The sequence below is a fragment of the Quercus lobata genome, chromosome 1, assembly GCF_001633185.2.
Source record: "Quercus lobata isolate SW786 chromosome 1, ValleyOak3.0 Primary Assembly, whole genome shotgun sequence".
In the NCBI taxonomy this organism is placed as follows: Eukaryota; Viridiplantae; Streptophyta; class Magnoliopsida; order Fagales; family Fagaceae; genus Quercus; species Quercus lobata.
Window position 1 is genome coordinate 35,341,540 of NC_044904.1, and position 19,783 is coordinate 35,361,322.

The window sequence follows — 19,783 nt, forward strand, 5'->3', positions numbered from 1 at the left end:
GCACTTGTAAGCGATGACATATGTAATCTAGCACGAGTAAGTGATGATATAAGTGGACCAATCAAGCTGTGACATGTGTCACCAATCAGATTCCACCACGTGTCACTCACCCACCCCAAAACTCCTATAAATAAAAGCCATTCTAAGGCATTTCAAAAGACCAAGACATCTTGGGACAAACCAAGGCATCTTAGGAGAGGATCGGGAAGAGATCTTGAGTTCAAAAGTCCAGAAGCACTACTGGAACCAAGCCCTGAAGCCTCTAGGAACTTCAAAAACTTCAACTTCAAATACAAAGAACATTCGAAGAGAAATCATCTAAACTACCTGCCTAGATCTCAAAGGTTACTGGAATCAAGCTCAAAAGTCTCCAAAAACCACAACAAATCACAAATCAGTGAAGCTCTTCAAATTCAAGCCTCCAAAGCCCCAAAAAACTTCTGCCACAAACCTGCAAATACGAAGAACATTTGAAGCAGAATCATCCAAACTACTTGCCTAGATCTCAAAGTTCATTGGAATCAAGCTCGAAAGCTCCAGAAACCTCAACAAACCACAAATTAGTGAAGCTCTACGGATTCAAGCCTCTAAAGCACTAAAGAACTTCCACCACAAACCCTCAAAAAGAAGAAGAATGCATAAAGAACACAAAGAACACACGAAGAACACGAAGAACGTGAAGAACAAAGAATTTCTAATAAGCTCATAGCTAGAGATTCATTGTAATTCATTTTCAAAGATCTTCGATCCATTCCTCAGCCAAATTGAAGAATATTTTGTGTTCAAGTCAAAATCACATTACCACAATTTCAATCAATAAGTCTTGCAAGGAGATCGAATCAAAGGATTACTTTTTTTTTTTTTTTTCAAAGAATTGTACCACATATTCATCAATACAAATTCGCATTTATGAAACTATTTTACTTGTTTAACTTATTTCGAACTAAGAAATTTAGTCATCCACAAATTCTGGCACACCCGGTGGGACATCTCTGCCTCTCATCTCATTCTCCTTCAAAGAAAGAAATCTTTATCATCTTGCTACCAACTTCAATGGCCTCTAGCAAGAATATTCAAGCTTCAACAATAGCTACTTCAATTAGACTTGGTACAACTACCACCAACAATTGCATTGGTACAATCAATCGTAGCCAGCCTAAAACTCATAATCAACCTCAAGCTCAATCAACCAAGGAAGCCAAGGTCTAGACAATCATCTCCTTAGACTCTCTCACAAGAAACAAGGTCATCAACAAGGACATCTCCACCTTGGAACACCTCAAGTATGGGGGCAAATCCCCTTCTTCCTTCAAAAGAAGTTGGTCGCACGATTTCTCTCCCATCAAAGGAAACCCAAAAGATGAGATTTCACGTGCTCACTTCAAATCATTTTCTTCTCCATCATCTTGGGAAGTTGTGTCAATCATGATGACTAACACCTCTACCATGGAAGAAAAGATGGCTGAAATGGAACAAAGGGTTGTCCTTCTCACAAAAGCACTTGAAGATAAGGACCTCCAAATTGCAACTTTAATGAACAAACTCGAAGTACAAGATCTTGGTGAATCAAGCCATGGTTAGAAATTCTCATCTGCGAAGGATGATGAAAGGAGAGAAATTGAAAACACTCCCCGATGAGAACAATCTACTTCAGTGGCTTCATTGTTAATCCAACAATTACAAAACATGATAATAAATACCATCCGAGCAAAATATGGAGGTTCTTCTACATGTTCTCTCACATTTTTAAAACCTTACACAAAGCGCATCGACAACATGAGAATGCCAAATGGGTATCAACCCCCTAAGCTCTTGCAATTTTATGGCAAAGGAAACCTTAAGCAACACATTGCTCACTTCATAGAAACTTGTGAGAACGCAGGGACTCAAGGAGATCTCCTTGTGAAGCAGTTTTTTCCTTCACTCAAATGGAATGCCTTTGATTGGTATACAAACTTAGAACCTAAGTCAATCAATAGTTGGGAACAACTCAAAAGAGAGTTTCTTGACTGATTCTATAGCACGCATCGCACGGTGAACATGATGGAGCTTACTAATACCAAGCATTGGGAAAATGAGCCGGTGGTCAATTATATCAATCAATGGCGTTCTTTGAGCTTGGATTGCAAAGATAGACTTTTTGAAATTTCTGCAATAGAGATGTACATTCAAGGCATGCATTGGGGACTTCTTTACATCCTTCAAGGGATAAAGCGTCGAACATTTGAAGAGTTAGCAACTCGTGCGCACGACATGGAGTTAAGCATTGCTAGCCATGGAAGTACAAACCTCCCATACTTGAAAGCAAAAAGGAAGTAAGGAAGAATGATAGGAATGCAAAAATCAGCCTCAAATACCCAATGGCTGTTAACACTGCCAAAGTCAAGGTTCCAAGAAGAGAAGCAAATGCAAATGAAAAACGGCTTGAAGGATGGCAAAAGAACGAAGTGCATCGTTTGAATTTTAAGGAACGTTAGCAAAAAGTATATCTGTTCCCTGATGAAGATGTGCCAAACATCTTAGAACAACTATTGCAATTGAAGCTGATCGAATTGCCAGAATGCAAGCGGCTGGAAGACATGGGGAAAGTTAATGACCCTAACTACTACAAATATCATCACATCATTGGCCATCCAATCCAAAAATGCTTCGTCTTCAAAGAACAAATCATGAAGCTTGCCAAATAAAACACGATTGATCTAGACTTCGATGAAGTTGTCGGGTCAAACCATGTGACCATTGCTTGTGATGTACTTCCAACTCTCAGGCAGGGGGCAAACACCAACCAAGCTCACAAGTTGATCGACAATGATGATGCAAGAATCTGCCCCCATCAATAGGAAGTTCCTTAAACACTTCTACGCTTGAAAATCGAGGATTGTTCATTGGTAAGAGCTTAAACTGCCCATTGCAATGCTGCAAAGGTACATGATGTCTTCCCATTACCTTTTAAAGCATATGAATTAAAAAAAAAATAAAAACAAAAAACAAAACAAAAAATCATTAAAAAAAAAAAAAAAGCTTTTGAACTACGTGATAACTTGATCCCTTAACAAAGTACGTAGGCAACTTGGTATCATTTACTAAGTTTAGTCACATGAAAAGAAGAAGGATTACCAGTTTAGCTTGAAGAGTTTTCCAAAGGTCGTCAATATGCTTTTGAGATCTCTTTGATTGGCAGGCGTTGCTTAAGATCAGTCAATTGCTCACTACTTGATGTTCAAAGATCATTGTGGTAGAAAATGACAATTGTTAAGAATAGGAATGACGTCTGCATGGCATTGCCCCTCTTCTGTGGACATCCTCCCATGTCTTTATGGTATGCTTTGCATCACTTATCTCCTGAAGGCATCTTCTTGTACCTTGCAAGTCTAAGCTACATCGTCTCTCTTCTAGGTTGTGCCACTTCACAACTCTGAAATTTGAACCACGTCATCTCTCTTCTAAGTGGTGTCGTTTCACATCATGTCTCTAAAATCTAGACAACGTCACCTTCCTCCAGCATCTGAAGTTGGTGTTGCGTCATCTCTCCTCTAAGAGAATGTTCGTGCAATGTCAAAGTCTTGGCAGCATTCTTCTTGAAACTTCAAAGTTTTGTCGGCATCTCTTTGCATCTTCAAAGTCTTGATATGAGTTTCTTGAAACTTCAAGGTTTTGTTGGCATCTCCTTGCATCTTCAAAGTCCTAATGAGAGCTCCTTGCATCTTTAAAGTCTCGTTGGCATCTTTGAAATCTTGATGGCTGGCTACAGTGCTATGTAACCTCGATGTTTGAACTTTATTGCCTCTGAAAGTTGGTGCTAATGCAACTCCATTATAAAGGCCAATGTTGGTGCAACTTCAGTGCAGATGAAGTGTTGACGCAATGCCATGGTAAAGACGAATATTGGCATGGCTTCAATGCAAATAAAGTGTTGACGTGGCTCCATGGCAAAGATGAATGTTGGCGCGACTTAAGTGTAAATGAAGTGTTGATGTGGCTTCATGGCAAAGATTAGTAATGGTGATGCTTCAATGCAAATGCAAGTGTTGGCATAGCTTCATGACGAAGATAAGTGGTGACACAACTTTGATGCAGAGAAAAATATGGATGCAACTTCATTGTGAAGGCAAGTGTTAATATGGCTTCAATACAAGGACAAATGCTAGCGCGGCTTCATGGTAAAGACTCTTGATGTGGATGCATTGCAAAGACAAGTGTGGAACATCTTCATGCAAAAATTAGTGCTAGTATAGTTCCATTACAAGGACTGGTGCTAGTATTGCTTCATTGCCAACACAAGAGCCAGCACGACTTCATGGTAAAGACTATTGATGTGGCCATGTTGCAAAGGCAAGTGTTGATACGGCTTAATTGCCAAGATAAAGGCCAGTACAGCTTTGAAGACAAGTGCCAATGATAGCATCAATGTGTCATGAACACCAGTGTAAAGTTTGATGTCCAAACCTAAAGATCAATGGGATGCATGCTGCAAAACAAAAACAAGCAACCAAAAGAAAAATGTCAGAAGAAAATCTCATGGCATGCCAAAAAAAAAATGAAGGCAGAAGGAAAACTAGCTATGTGATGAACGAAGACAATCCTATACTCTTTTATAGAGAAGTTCTGGTAAACTAGAAGCCAAGAAAAATAAAGGGGGCAGATATGGTTCCACCAACGAACAGTGGAAAAAATGGTGTTCACGTGAAAATAGCAGAAGCTCAAAGTCATTTTTGCAAATTCACAAGCACTCAAAATCAAAGAAGTCTGCACCAAATTTTGAAAATAAAATTCAGCAAGCACAAGAGACATTTAGTAGGTATTTTGGCATCGTCCTGTCAGAGCAGCCACCGACCTGTTAGAGCAGCTAGCGTCAAAGTGGACTAAGATGGCAACAAGTCCAACAATGCCTACGGTCTCCTTTTCCGAATTTCTAAAACTTTTGATAAGATTTCACAAAACTTAACCCACAGAAATCTTCTAAAGACTTCGAACTACAAGACCTAGAAAATCCATCGATAATGAAGCCATAACACCCTGCCATGCACGGCCACAAATTCCCAAAGACTCGCGGATTTCTCATTCAAATTTGCGCAAATCTGAGAAAAATTTTACAAAACTAATGCAACCACTAGATCAATCAGCCCAAGATCTACCAAACCTGATTTCAAGTCTAGATGACCAACCACGTGCCTCCACGCACCACCAGAAAAGCCGGCAGTCACAGCCTCAATTTTACAGGCCAACACACGCCACCCTCAACAAATCACGCACTCCCACGCGCCATACTCTAACACGCACCTCAATTGTATGACGTCATGGATGACGCCACCAAACCCAGTTTGACCCGCTTGTATAGATCTGAACTAGTTTGACCCGTTGATCTTGATCCAGACTGAACCGCCGCAAACAAAAATAAAATAAAATAATAATAATAATAATAAATAAATAAATAAAAAAAGGAGAAAAGGGCCTTAACCATAGTTGACTTTGACCAAAAAGTCAAAATTTTCAAAACCGACCTATCCTACTCGGTTTTTCGAGTACATTCCAATTTTGGGATCCGTTTCTTCATTCGAAATTAGAAAATTGCACAAACATCTAATTTCCAAAAAAATTGACTTTTGCATAAATCTTGACCGAAAGTCAAAATTTTCAATAAAGAGTTGTCTTACTCAGTTTTTCGCATAGATTCCAATTTTAGGATCTATTTCTTCATTTGAGAATCCAAAAGTGCTCAGGACTTGAAAACCACCAATCTGACCCACTTCTCCAAAGTACTGGCAGTGTCTAAAACTCAAGCTCCCGAAATCAAAGTTTGAGATTCATCCATTTGGTTTGGATTCCTTTAGGGTTATCCTCTAGACTTCATCAAGCCTTCTCTTTCAAAGAATAAATGAACTCTCACAAGTGTATCCTAAACTTGGAATAACATTGGGTCAACAATTCAATCTCTCATTCCCGTTCGATGCCTATTGGTCTCCCACCTACCATTCCCATTCGATGCCTACCATTCTCACCAAAAATTCTCATTCATCATTCTCATCTAACATACCCATCTACCATTCTCCGTTTCTCCACTATAAATAGAAGGTTCAAATTCATTGAAGCTCACCAAGAAAAACACACTGAATCATGAAATGAATATTTGTTTCTTTCAAATTTTCAAATCCTCCTTCTCATAGCCATTTCTCACTATAGCTTCATCATTCCCAGCACCTAGCAACCACTGTTGCTTCATAATCATCTTGAACCCAATCTCCTTATGGTTCGGTAGAAACCCTCCTAACAACATCATTGTAGTTTTGAGATCCAAACAAGCTTTGTTTCTTCATTTAACGACTACATTTGTCCATAAAATTTCACATAACATAGCCCGTATCATTGTTCCTTGTAGTCTCAGATCTACCTAATCAGGAGATCTAAGGCCAACTGAATCTCCTGTACCCTAGCTCAAGGAGCTTCCTAACTGCTTTGAGAACTCTATAGTCCTTCTTAAGTTGTTTGGTCTTATAGTAAAGGTAGAGGTTTCCAAACCAAGTTCACAAGTTAGCTCCATCTTTCATTTTTTGGGCTTTTCCAACATATGGCAAACTCATTACCTCATCTGTCTCAACCAACCTCTCGACTTTGTTCATATCTTTCAACAAGTGTCATTATATAGGGGTTGTAAATGTGTTGGGGTATCCTACAAATTTTCCCCCATCCAACACTTACAATGACCTCCAAGGTACCAGCTCATCAGAAATCAACCTTTGGTGTTGGTAAATGGTCGCCAGAGCCTCATTCCATGTTCTCACTAGTGTAGGACCCAAAGGTCATCATTGCTGGTACCTCAGAACACACTTTTCTGGAATTACTCCAACTTAAATTTTGCTTGAAGTATTTCAAAAAGTAATCTTCAAAAATTACTTCAACTTAACGTCCGTCGGCATGGTCCCATCACACAGGCACATTCAATGACTTGCCACGAGACCTGATTCAACATGTAGTCAGTCCCATATCCTAAAATACCCAGAAACATCTACACCACAAAATCCTCGACGCACACAACTAGCTCCATGGTTATGTATGTTTCACCCATTCACCATCTTTGCTACATCCCCGTCTTCTTCACCACCACCATCAGCATACCCAGAATCCATAAGTTTCTGAAATTACCTCAACTTAACCTAAGTGATACAATAACACATGCGCACTCAACATCTTTCCCACATGTCCTCTCTGTAATCCAAAGTATATTCTTCGGAAATTACTTCGCCAGGACTTCTTAAAAATGCGAGGCTAGCCCCATGACTTTGCATGATGTACCCAACCAACATCCTTGCCTCTTCCCCATCTTCTACACCTTGTGATCACCGCCAACGATCCAAAATACTCTTCTGAAATTACCTCTACTGAAATGATTCAATCTCGCAAGTACATCCAACTACTAGCAAATAACATTCAGCCTCACCAACCCACTCCAAGTACCATGGAACACTCTTTTGAAATTACTTCAACTTAACCTCTGTTGAGAAGGCTTGGTCACGCAAGTACATTCAAATGCTTGCAAACCCCTTTTCGGTCTCATCAAAGCCTTTCTTATGGGTGGGTCTACTCTTCGGAAATTACCTCATCCTGCTAAAAGCTTCACCACTTTCAACTACTTCACTTGAAGAGTCAAGTGTAAAAATCCGTTTTCGAAACTCATTCTCGCACCACACTCCGAAACTGTGTGCGTGAACATGTCTCGAGGGCGCATTTGCAGAGAGGGAAAATTCCCGACCTATCACAAGCTGACACATCATACTACTAAGTCCACAAAATACAGCCAATTACAAAGTGTCACGTACTACTACTAGGTTTTGCTATCACTACTCAGAAACTAATAGAAATTTGCCAAGTGTCATTGAAATAGAGGCATAAAATGCATGCAAAAACCAATCACACATCAGCGCGTGTAAGCGATGACATAAGCAGTCCAGCACGTGTAAACGATGACATGGGCAGTCCAACACTTGTAAGCGATGACATAAGTGGACTAATCAGGCTGTGACATGTTTCATCAATCAGACTCTGCCCCGTGTCACTCACCCACCCCCAAACTCTTATAAATAGAAACCTTCCTAAGGCATTTCAAAAGATCAAGACATCTTGGGAGAGGACTGGGAAGATATCTTGAGTTCAGAAGTCCAGAAGCTCTGCTAGAACCAAGCCTTGAAGCCTCCAGGAACTTCAAAAACTTCAACTTTGAATACAAAGAACATTCGAAGAGAAATCATCTAAACTACCTACCTAGATCTCAAAGGTCATTGGAATCAAGCTCAAAAGCCTCCAGAAACCTCAACAAATCACAAATCAGCGAAGCACTACAGATTCAAGCCTCCAAAGCCTCGAAGAACTTTCGCCACAAACCTTCAAATACGAAGAACATTCGAAGCAGAATCATCCAAACTACCTGCCTAGATCTCAAAGTTCACTGGAATCAAGCTCGAAAGCCTCCAGAAACCTCAACAAACCACAAATTAGCGAAGCTCTACAGATTCAAGCCTCTAAAGCACCAAAGAACTTCCACCACAAACCCTCAAAAAGAAGAAGAACACACGAAGAACACAAAGAACACACGAAGAACGTGAAGAACAAAGAATTTCTAACAAGCTCATAGCTAGAGATTCATTGTAATTCATTTTCAAAGATCTTCGATCCATTCCTTAGCCAAATTGAAGAATATTTTGTGTTCGAGTCAAAATCACATTACCACAATTCCAATCAATAAGTCTTGCAAGGAGATCGAATCAGAGGATCACTCTTTTTTTTAATTTCAGAGAATTGTATCACATATTCATCAATACAAATTCGCATTTATGAAACTATTTTACTTGTTTGACTTATTTCGAACTAAGAAATTTAGTCGTCCACAGATGTGTCAAAATAAAAAGAGTGAAAGATGTTGAAAACTTAAACTTACTTGATTTGGAATGTCATTTTTTACCCTACTAATGAAAACTTTAACATACACATTATAGAATATCGTTGTTTGTGTTTTAAAGCCACGTGTTCATAGATTCTCTCAATTATTATATTTATCTAAGTTTGTGTTACTTTATGTAACCCAAAAAGGCTCTGTAAATTTTTAATGTGGGCAACACTTAACACAAACCCACTTTATTCCATATCCCGATCTATGACACCATATTTTTAACATAAATAACAATAAAGTAAATAATTTTCAGGAGCATTGCTTCTTCACTGTGCTTTGTTAGCATTCAAAGAGAGCTTTTATTAGCCTTTTCTTTTTTTTCTCCGTTATTGCTAATTAATCACGGAAGTAGGTCAAAATCACTTCTGTTCAGTTTAAGAACCATAACATCATAGCAAGGACAAGTTTTGACTTGAACAGAAAGGAGGTCAATTAAAATAGATTGTCTTCGACACCACTCTATAGTTGTTCTAACAACTGGTCCCATTAAAATTGTTATCCAAGCTCTTCTATTTATACTTTTGCCAAGTTAACTTCTATCAACTACTCAACCAAACACCCTTTCTTCTCCCCTATATAGACACTAATTACGTACCTTTGAGGTACAAAGACTCAAGTGTACGTTTTGGCTGATTCTCAACAACAACAAAAAAAAGTGTACGTTTTGGCTAGCACCAAAGAACATACTAAAAGAGCTTAGGTTAAAAACACATAAAAAAAAATGGGTGTGGCTCTTATTTCCTCTCCAGCATTTCCCAGCGTCTTTCTATTCTCATTGATTACAGTTTGTCTCATTCCTGAGCTCACACTGGCTGCAGGCATTACCAGGCACTACAAGTTTGATGTATGTTTTGCACACCTTGGTACCTAAATTATTAAGCAAATACTGTAGCAAATCTTTAAAAAAATTGATTTTACTTTTTTTTTTTTTTTGGTTCTTTCTTGCTATTAACGCTTTTGACTTATCTTGTAGATCAAATTACAAAATGTCACACGACTGTGCCACACAAAGAGCATTATTACTGTAAATGGGCAGTTTCCTGGGCCTCGCATTGTAGCTAGGGAGGGTGATCACCTTCTTATCAAAGTGGTTAACCATGTCCAGAAAAACATCTCCATCCATTGGTAATAAATCTGTACCAAGTTTTGTGCACTCATTTAAAGTTATGAAACAATTAATATAGTTATAAAATATATAGTTCCTAGCTTAAATTTAACTTCATGTTCTAATTTGCAATTGTGATAAATATATTTAAAACAGGCATGGAATTCGACAATTTCAAACAGGGTGGGCTGATGGACCAGCATATGTGACTCAATGTCCCATACAAACTGGCCAAAGTTATGTGTACAATTTCACCATTGTTGGCCAGAGAGGCACTCTTTTTTGGCATGCCCACATTTCATGGCTAAGATCAACTGTCTATGGTCCTCTAATCATTCTTCCCAAGCGTGGTGTTCCTTATCCATTCACCAAACCCAACAATGAAGTTCCCATTATCTTTGGTAAGTTAGACATGTGTTCAGATTAGTTCTTAATTTGCTGATTTTTTGAAAGTTGATAAAAGTATAGTTATAGCTAGAAAAATAAATAAATAGAGAAGTTAACCAATACTTTAACAGCATTGGCTAAGAAGAAAAATTAATTAATTTTTTAAGGAAAAAGAATAAAACAATGGACTTCTTTTTACTGTTTTTTATCAAATTCTCACGAAAATTGTATTAAAATTTTTCTAAAATGATTTATTAACAAATGTCATAAAGAAACCTTTAACAAAGCATATAAATAATTTTTTTTTTTAAATAATAAAAGTATAATTGTGCCTATAAATAAATATCTAACAATGAGATTTGTAAAAATTGTACGCAAGTCAAAAAGTTGAAAAAAAAAAAAAAAAACTAATTTATTCACATGTATCCATTTCTGCATTGATATATATACTAACACAAACTTTGATACCAACAAATTTCAGGAGAGTGGTGGAATGCAGATCCTGAAGCAGTCATTACCCAAGCTCTGCAAACAGGAGGTGGCCCTAATATCTCTGATGCATATACCATCAATGGACTTCCAGGGCCACTGTATAACTGCTCAGCCAAAGGTATCAAATGCTATATGGAACATTTTCAAATGTTTAAAGAAATGTTGTATGGGTCAACTTAACATGTTGTATAAATGTGTCTTCGCATGCAGACACATTCAAGCTAAAGGTGAAGCCTAGGAAGACTTACCTTCTTCGGTTCATCAACGCAGCACTCAATGACGAGCTATTTTTCAGCATTGCAAACCACACCCTCACAGTTGTTGAAGCAGATGCCGTTTATGTTAAACCTTTCGAGACCAACACGCTTCTCATATCCCCAGGACAAACCACAAATGTTCTTCTTAAGACCAAACCCAATTTCCCAAATGCCACATTCTTCATGACTGCTAGACCATATGTGACTGGCCTAGGCACTTTTGACAATTCTTCTGTTGCAGGTATCTTAGAATATGAATTTTCATCCAAAACAAAAGGCCTCTCATCAAACATTTCCATCAAAAAGCTTCCACGCTTCAAACCAGTTCTCCCTCCTCTCAATGACACTTCCTTTGCTACAAATTTCTCAAACAAACTTCGTAGCTTAGCAAGTGCTCAATTCCCTGCTAATGTCCCACAAAAAGTTGACAAGCGCTTTTTCTTCACAATAGGCCTTGGAACAAACCCTTGTGATCAGAATAACCAAACCTGCCAAGGTCCTAATGGAACAAGGTTTGCAGCTTCTATCAATAACATATCTTTTGCAGTACCAACCACAGCTCTTCTACAAGCCCATTTCTTTGGTCAATCAAATGGAGTTTACAACCCCAACTTTCCTATCAGTCCCTTAATTCCCTTTAACTATACTGGCAACCCTCCAAACAACACTATGGTGAGCAATGGGACAAAGCTAGTGGTTCTGACTTTTAACACTAGTGTAGAGCTTGTCTTGCAGGACACAAGCATTCTTGGCGCTGAGAGCCACCCTCTACATCTGCATGGCTTTAATTTCTTCGTTGTTGGGCAAGGTTTTGGGAACTTTGATCAGAATAAAGACCCAGAAAACTTCAATCTTGTTGACCCAGTTGAAAGAAACACCGTGGGTGTGCCTTCAGGGGGTTGGGTTGCTATCAGGTTTTTAGCAGATAACCCAGGTGAGAAATCAAGAACATCATATAATAAAATATAGTTGGACACATACAAATCTAATATAATAAAAAATATTACACCTAAGATCAAAAAAAAAAAAAAAAATATTACACCTACTACAAATTTTATTACATAAGCAATCAATTGCATTCATAAATTTAATGTGTCAATATTTAAATACAAAACAAACAAAAAATAATTAATAAATTTTTTTAGTTTATATATATATATATTGTAATTTTGAGAGTAACTTTAACATATTTTGAGAGTAACTTTAACATTTTAACATTTTATATTAGGAAAAGTACCTTCAAGAAAATATTAAAGAAAGTTGGCTATACTAGGTGATTAGGACCTCAATACCTATATAGCAATTGAATCCAGCACGCATGGTAACTTTCATTAAACCTTTATTTTATTTTTTGGTCTCATAAGAACAATTAGATTTGCTTTTACAGCTTTTGTTCAAGTTTATAAAATAATGAAATTGTCGCTGACTTGTTTGAAACTGATGATGATACGCTGACAATTGTATATATATGTGGCAACAGGAGTATGGTTCATGCATTGCCACCTGGAGATCCACACAAGCTGGGGTTTAAAGATGGCTTGGCTAGTCTTAGATGGAAAGCTCCCAAATCAGAAGCTGCTTCCTCCACCAGCAGATCTTCCTAAGTGTTGATCTTTGACTCACTTCTTGATTCACAGCAACTAGAAATTGCCCCTACTATCCTTTTTAACTTATTTTAGTTTTTTGGCCCTGCCTCGGCATTTTTTTTTATTGATCTTCAATAAGTATTTTGTTCATCCATATGGAGCTAGGTATAGAAAAAGAGTGGGAGTTTTTTTTTTTGTAACAATTTCAAATTAAGTGTTAGTGTAGTGAAGCCTCAATAAATTCCCTCAATAATATTGCCGGACAATGTATTACCATTATTTTGTTTCAATTACAAATTTTTATACTCGATATGTGTGTAGCATTTGCTCTTGGAATGTGAATCTTTATTTCTTAAAGCATGGTCAACTGTCTAGGAGCCGAGCTATATAAAAATCACTACATAAAATGTTTCTATTTGTGACGAAACTTTTCCAACTGATAAGAAAAGAAAAATACTTCTATTCTGTCATTGAAAATTACACCATAAATAATACTTCATTAGCGATGAAATCATGATTTTTCAATAGCAAGTCTATTTTGTCGGAAATTACTCGCCAAATATTGAAACATTTATAACAAAAAAAAAAAGTTTCTATCAAAAATGTCTACATTAATTTTTTTCATTGTTATTTGCAACAAAAAAACGTTTTGGTAGTTGTTAATGGTTAAAAATATTTTATGAAAAGAAAGTATTAATGACGGAATGATAGATCCATCACAATGAAGCTAATTTCCTATAGATATGTGACCGTTAAAAATTGTTATTTTCTTTGGAGGAAGAGCTCCCTCTTTTCATTTTCGTATTCTTCTTTTTCTTCTAAAAAAGAGTTTTCGTATTTGCAATAGCTTAAAAATTTATTACTCTGTCATTTGCAAGTTGCAATGAGGATTTGGTTGTTATAAATAATAAATTTTTCTTAAAGAAATAAAGTTTTAGATTTTTTTTTTTTTTTTGAAAGTTTCAACTTTGCTCTTGATGATAGTTTTTTATTATCAAATCAAGATACTAATCGGTTTTTGGTGTAGGCGGGAATCGAAACCCAAGTTTTAGACTCAGAGACAAATAATTATGATTAAGATCTTCTGGTTATTATAAATAATAAATTTTTCTTAAGAAGATAAGGTTACGGTACAATAAATAGATTTGGAATGTTTTGACTCTAAATTTATACATTATAAAATTCATTGTTTGAATTATTTTATACTTAAGGGGATTTGATATTATAAATTTTAAATCTACTGTTTAAATGCTTTAATAACCTAAAATTTTGAATTCATACTGGTACGAATATTAATAAAAAGGTAAATTTATGTGATCTTACACCTTACAAGTTATAAAGATGTGGCACAATTTTTATAGGAATATTGTTTTTCTTTTTGGATGTATAAAGAGAAAATTTAAAAAAAAAATCAGAAAAGCAATAAATTTTACCATTTGTTGTGTGATTATGATCTAAGTCATTAAATTAAAACAGATAGCTTTAAGGATTCTCTCCCATTGAACAATACAGTTCAATAAAAAACAAATTGAGCCCAAACTCGTTTATGAGCATGGACTTGAAAAAGAAACATATATCTTACTAATTAAGTTTTTAATTAATTGGGAATTGAGACTACTTGTCCAAACCAAATGGTCTTGCTAATGTACTTGTGTTGGATCTTAATCTCAAAAGCTTGATATTGAGCACAAACTCAGCTTGACTAGTGAATCAAGCTAAGCTCGAACTTTTAGACTTCTTGACGAATTCAAGAATTTGAACATTGTTTATAGACTTGGTTCGAGCTCTTGAGGGAATTAAAAAACCACCCCTAAACCGAACTAGCTGACCAACACCTACCCTGCTTCCCCATTTCATTTTTTCCATGATCTCCCATCCCCTTCATCTCCCTCCCGGCCTCCCCCAAATTTCATTTCTCCCTTCTTCTCTCCCCCAAATTTACCAAAAAAATCTATTGTTGCTATGGTCTCGTCTCTTCTTTTATAAGTTGTAACAATCCCCCATTTACAGCTTTCACGTCTTTAGAATTACAAAAGTATTTTTTATATATAATTTAAAAAGTGTTCTAATAATTCAATGTGAACCTTAAATAGTTGTGTTTTGGTATGATGTAGGGGATGGTCCATTTTGTAAGAAACCAGAGACAGAAATTTGTCCCACCAAAGAATGGAATCTATGCATATGCTTTCTTTTCTTTTCTTCTCTCTTTTTTTAAACAGAAAGATGCACCTTTGGTTGCCATTTGCCAATCACTCTCCCTAGCCTAGCCGTCCCAGCAGCCGGCCGGCCCCTTTGTCGTCCTCATTTGCTTGGCACTTTTTGGGGGGGAACATGTCAAAAAAAAAAAAAAAGGATCACAAGCTTCAGAAACAGTCAGTATATAGATAGTTACATTACATCTGTCACAAAACAGAAGAAGTAGAAAGTTTCTATTTTCTAGTCCAATTCAATTCGGCAGCATGAGCATGCTGGACCACTTCTCTCATGTACCACTTGGAAGCCATTATGGACAATTGGACAGTAAAGTAGCTTCCCTATGTCCCTTGTCCTTCACAAAAACTATGGTTGCCAATGCCACCATCTTAAGTTTAATTGTAACTTATACAAATCAATTGGTGTCTTATCCTGATAATAATAAATAATAATCGTAAAACGAACTCCATAGATTTCAAATACTATTTTATTTATCAAAAAAAAATATTGTGGACTTATCTTGCACTTGGAAGCTAAAAGAACCTGTTAGCACCTTGCAGCTCTCACTTGTCCTTTATAGCATCCAACATTATTAATGAACAAGGTAGATGACCTCAATCAAAAGCCAATATGTAAAGGATGACTCAAAAATCTTAGTATTTCTTTTCAATACCCTGACATAGACTATGAGGTGGTATTAGTTCTGTATTTAGGTTTCCTACTTTATGTGTTTCCCAACAGCTACATCTTTTTGAGGGAAAAGTTTTGGATTCCTTGTTTAGAACATTTGTAACAGTGGAGGTATAATGCTATAATGCTAAATTTTAGCACACCATAGAAGATTAATCTTTATTTACTGGCATGTATATCTCCTGTGCTTTTCAGGCTTGCAGCAAACTGGCTGCCAACAATGCAAATAGTTCGGCTAATATCTCAGGACCACATGAACAATAAGTAATTCTTCTGAGTGAAAATTTTGATTTTCTCTACTTATGCTTGTGTCTCTGTCCATCTATCTTTCTGGATTTGTTAACTTCATTGTGTTCAATATTAGGCAATATGTTGGAAAGGCAAATTTCCTAGTTTTTCGTGCAATGAGCCAGCATGGATTTCTTGGACAACTGCAAGAAAAGAAGCTTGTAAGTTGTCTTTAGCTATTTCTTCCGCCACAAACACCCTCCCCCCCCCCCCCCCCCCAACACAAAAAGGGTCAACAACTATGTGTATTTCTTCATTTTTTTTCCTCTGTTGTTCAGCATTAATTTCAGTATAATTTTCTTTTGTGGATCTAGAACTGATCTTTTACTAGGTTAGCATAATGGCGCCAACTCTGTGGCTTTGGATAAGTGGGAATTCTTGAAAGTATGATGATTTATCGGGAACATACTCTATAATACCAGATTTTGCACAAGTTCAAATGTTTACACAACTGGGAAAAGAGAGCGTAGGAACTGGGAATATGTTCTACACTAAGGACTACAACCAGCCTTTTATTAGCTAATTAGATGTTTTATTTAATTTTCTAGAGTCAAAGTTATTTTTGTAATTCAATAATTGGGTTTTGATCTAAGTCAATAAGGATTAGCGTTTTGATCTAACTCATACGGAGACAAGTTTATGATAATAAAATTTTAATTTGAGTGAGGAGCCTTATAGCTCAGGGCACCTCTTGATGTTTCCAACGTAGATGTCCAGGGTTTAAATTCTCCCTCCTGACCTATAGAATTATCAAAATAAAATTTTAGTTAGAATTTTTCAAATGACTTTGTGCTGACTCCAACCAACCCTAGTTGTTGCTTCCTAGGTTTATCTTATTTTTCTGTTTTGGATGCTCTGCAATTTTCTTTAGAAAATTTTATGCTGCATCAACTTTGGTATCGAGCTCATTGTTGTCAATCATTGAACTATACCAACATTTATACAATTAGCAGATGTTTAATGTGGAATGAGCTTTTTCAAATCTGATATTGAATATATATTCTACAGTTGATCTGGTATTTGAGCTAATTTAACTTGCTATGAAGTTTCCCCATAATGAAAATAATTGCTGCGTAGATTTTAAACACCAAGAGCCTTGTAGCTCAACTAGTTAGCACCTTCTTGTGTTTCCAAATGAGACATCCAAGATTCAAATCCCCTCTTCCCCCTATTATCAAATTATAAAAAATTATAAAAAAAAAAAAAAATTACACGGCATTTGAACCTTGTTAACTACTACCATTTGAAGCCTGCCAATCCCTAAAACATGTTTTAAGAATATTCCAAGGGTCTTAAATCCTTCAATTCTGAAGTGTTATAGAACAACTGCTTTGATTCTTCAAGACACTCAAATAAACCTTGTCGAATTGTTTACTTCAATAAGAATTAATAAGTCATATGCTTTAGAATTTGGATGTGTGGAACACTGTATCCCTATGTTTGATGACATGCATTTGGAGGGAGAGAGGTATGCATTTTTTATTAAACTGGGTTCTGATTGCTTAAACTAAGATTTTTATTTTTGAGATCACTTTTCAATTGGATAAGGTCATATAAGGGAAATTGAGGATTTTGCTTCTTGCTCTTTTTGGGAATGCTTAGATCTTTAGGGTTTTAGACCACATAAATTCTTTTCTTGTGTATCTCTTTTATGCTGACCGAATATTAGGGCTATGCCCTTTTTTCATACAAAATTATTACTTAAAAAAAAGAAAGTAAAATGCTTCAAAAATTCTGTAATGAACAAGTTCATGAATTATTTATTTTTAATTTTGGCTGGATAAGGGTTTTGAACCCCTGCTGCTTTGACCATGCATCATGAAGCTTTACCACCTAGATAAGGTGGCATCTTTGCTTCAATTTGATATTTGAAACAGCTTAAGTTTTATGTCTTATTTTGTAAATTTGAAACCACAAATGTATGTCTACTGGGATCTTTTAGTGTGCAGTCATTCAATTGCCATCTCAGACATTGCTGCTATCTGTTTCTGACAAAGCCTGCCGCTTGATTGGAATGCTTTTTCCTGGGGTAAGATTTTTGTGAACTTCAATTATTATCAATTAACTGAGATTTTGTTTAGTACATGCTATCTGGAAAATCTTATAGCCGCCACCTCTGTGCTCTCACATTAACAAAAAATTACCAGGTTCATCAAAACTAAAAGAAAGTTGCAAAATAATTTGTGACCTTGTTTTCTCGGAACTTACTTTTACAGTAAACTTTAAGTAGCTTTCCACAATGTAAAAGTTGCTTCCCACGATGTAAAATTTGCTTTTGCATCTTTGCATTTCTTTTTTAATCTTTAATGTTGAAGCCAGTGAGTTCAGGCTCCAAAACAAGTTTGTGGATGAACCATGTAGGATTACTCAGCTTTGCAATTTACTAAACCTAAACTATTTGTGGAATCAGGATATGGTTGTATTTAAGCCACAAATATCAAGTCAGCAGCAACAACAGCAACAAATGCAGCAGCAGCAGATGCAATCTCAACAGCATCCACAGCTGCAACAACAGCACCTTCCACAACTGCAACAACAACAGCAGCTTCCGCAACTGCAACAGCAGCAGCTCCCACAGATGCAACAACAATAGCAGCTTCCTCAACTGCAACAGCAGCAGGAGCTGCCTCAACTGCAACAGCAGCAGCAGCTGCTGCAACTGCAACAGCAGCAACCACTCTCGCAGCTGCAACCACAACAGCAACCACTCTCACAGCTGCAGCAGCAGCTTCCGCAACTGCAGCAACAGCAACAACTTCCGCAGCAACAACAAATGGTTGGGACGGGGATGGGTCAAGCTTACATTCAAGGTCCAGGCAGGTCACAATTAGTTTCTCAGGGACAGGTTCCATCACAAGGGCCACCAAACATGCCTGAAGGGGGCTTTATGAATTAATTATTGTATTGACTCATTCGGGACTTCAGTGTGTTAGGTTATACAGAACTTTCTTGATAAGTAGTTATACAGAACTTTGTTTGCTATCAGATTGAACCTACAATGGGCCTTATCAACTCATTACAAAGACTATAGTCAGCTTACGGATAAGAGTACCTGTAGGTTTACATCGAAGCAGATGTTTTTATGTCAAAAGGCTATCATAGCAGGAGTTCCAGTTAATGGATACTTTATTTTGGTGAATAAGATTAATTTTCTTCTACTGATCACAAATTTGGCTTTGCAAACTCACGTGTAACAAATAAATATTCATGCTGACATATGTTTTGGGGGCAGTATATTGTTGATCTTTCAGCTTCAGTGTTTGATCAGCCTTATTGTACATTCACAAAAATTGAGTTAAAAAATAATGAGAAGTTAGTTATGTTTGTCTGTCTATCTATCTATATATCCACATTTTAGAGATTGTCTAGTGTCATGTTTTCCAGTTGGGGAAACTGTGATGAAGCACATGTAATGCGCTAGGCTAATATGGCAAAAGCTTTGATCCTTGGGAAATTTTTTGCATACTTTTTGTTTCTCAGAGGACCACCCAATTTTGGTGAATATTCTGAACCACCAAGGAAATCATGAGCAGGTTTATTAAATCTAGAATTCCCAAGGCCCTAACCTGAAGTCTAGGGATTAAAGGAAGAAAGGTACTAGTTTTGAGATACATTGATGATTTGTAAAAATTTTGGGGAGAGAGATTGGAAGCTGAAGACGGCAGCTTTTCCTTTCCATATTCATTTGCAGTGTGAGAAAGATTCAAGCAAATGTGTAATTATTGCCAAGAATTGAGGTTCATGGGATGTCCTAGTGGTTTTAACACCTCTTGTGGTGCGTGAGCAAGTGAGAATTCACATAGCAAAAAAAAGAAAATATTGCCAAGAATTTTTATGGAATCAC

General features: G+C 36.7%; 1 protein-coding gene and 1 pseudogene across 1 annotated transcript; both read left to right on the forward strand.

The window, feature by feature from the left end:
• The first annotated feature begins 9,662 nt into the window (after positions 1 to 9,662).
• Positions 9,663 to 13,023, forward strand: LOC115951579 (laccase-17-like). The gene is made up of 6 exons (XM_031068776.1): positions 9,663 to 9,785; positions 9,915 to 10,066; positions 10,203 to 10,447; positions 10,915 to 11,043; positions 11,136 to 12,116; positions 12,663 to 13,023. The coding sequence occupies exons 1-6, from the start codon at positions 9,663 to 9,665 to the stop codon at positions 12,791 to 12,793; spliced, it is 1,761 nt and encodes a 586-aa protein (XP_030924636.1). The 3' UTR covers positions 12,794 to 13,023.
• A 2,204-nt stretch (positions 13,024 to 15,227) lies between these two features.
• Positions 15,228 to 19,734, forward strand: LOC115953072 (annotated as a pseudogene).
• Positions 19,735 to 19,783: the final 49 nt, after the last annotated feature.

What these genes read in the sequence shown, in the direction of transcription:
- LOC115951579 (XM_031068776.1), top strand. Translation starts at nt 9,663, where the DNA reads ATGGGTGTGGCTCTTATTTCCTCTCCAGCATTTCCCAGCGTCTTTCTA. An exon ending in TGAAGTTCCCATTATCTTTG is followed by an intron (nt 10,448 to 10,914) that starts GTAAGTTAGACA and finishes AACAAATTTCAG; the next exon opens with GAGAGTGGTGGAATGCAGAT. An exon ending in GTTTTTAGCAGATAACCCAG is followed by an intron (nt 12,117 to 12,662) that starts GTGAGAAATCAA and finishes ATGTGGCAACAG; the next exon opens with GAGTATGGTTCATGCATTGC.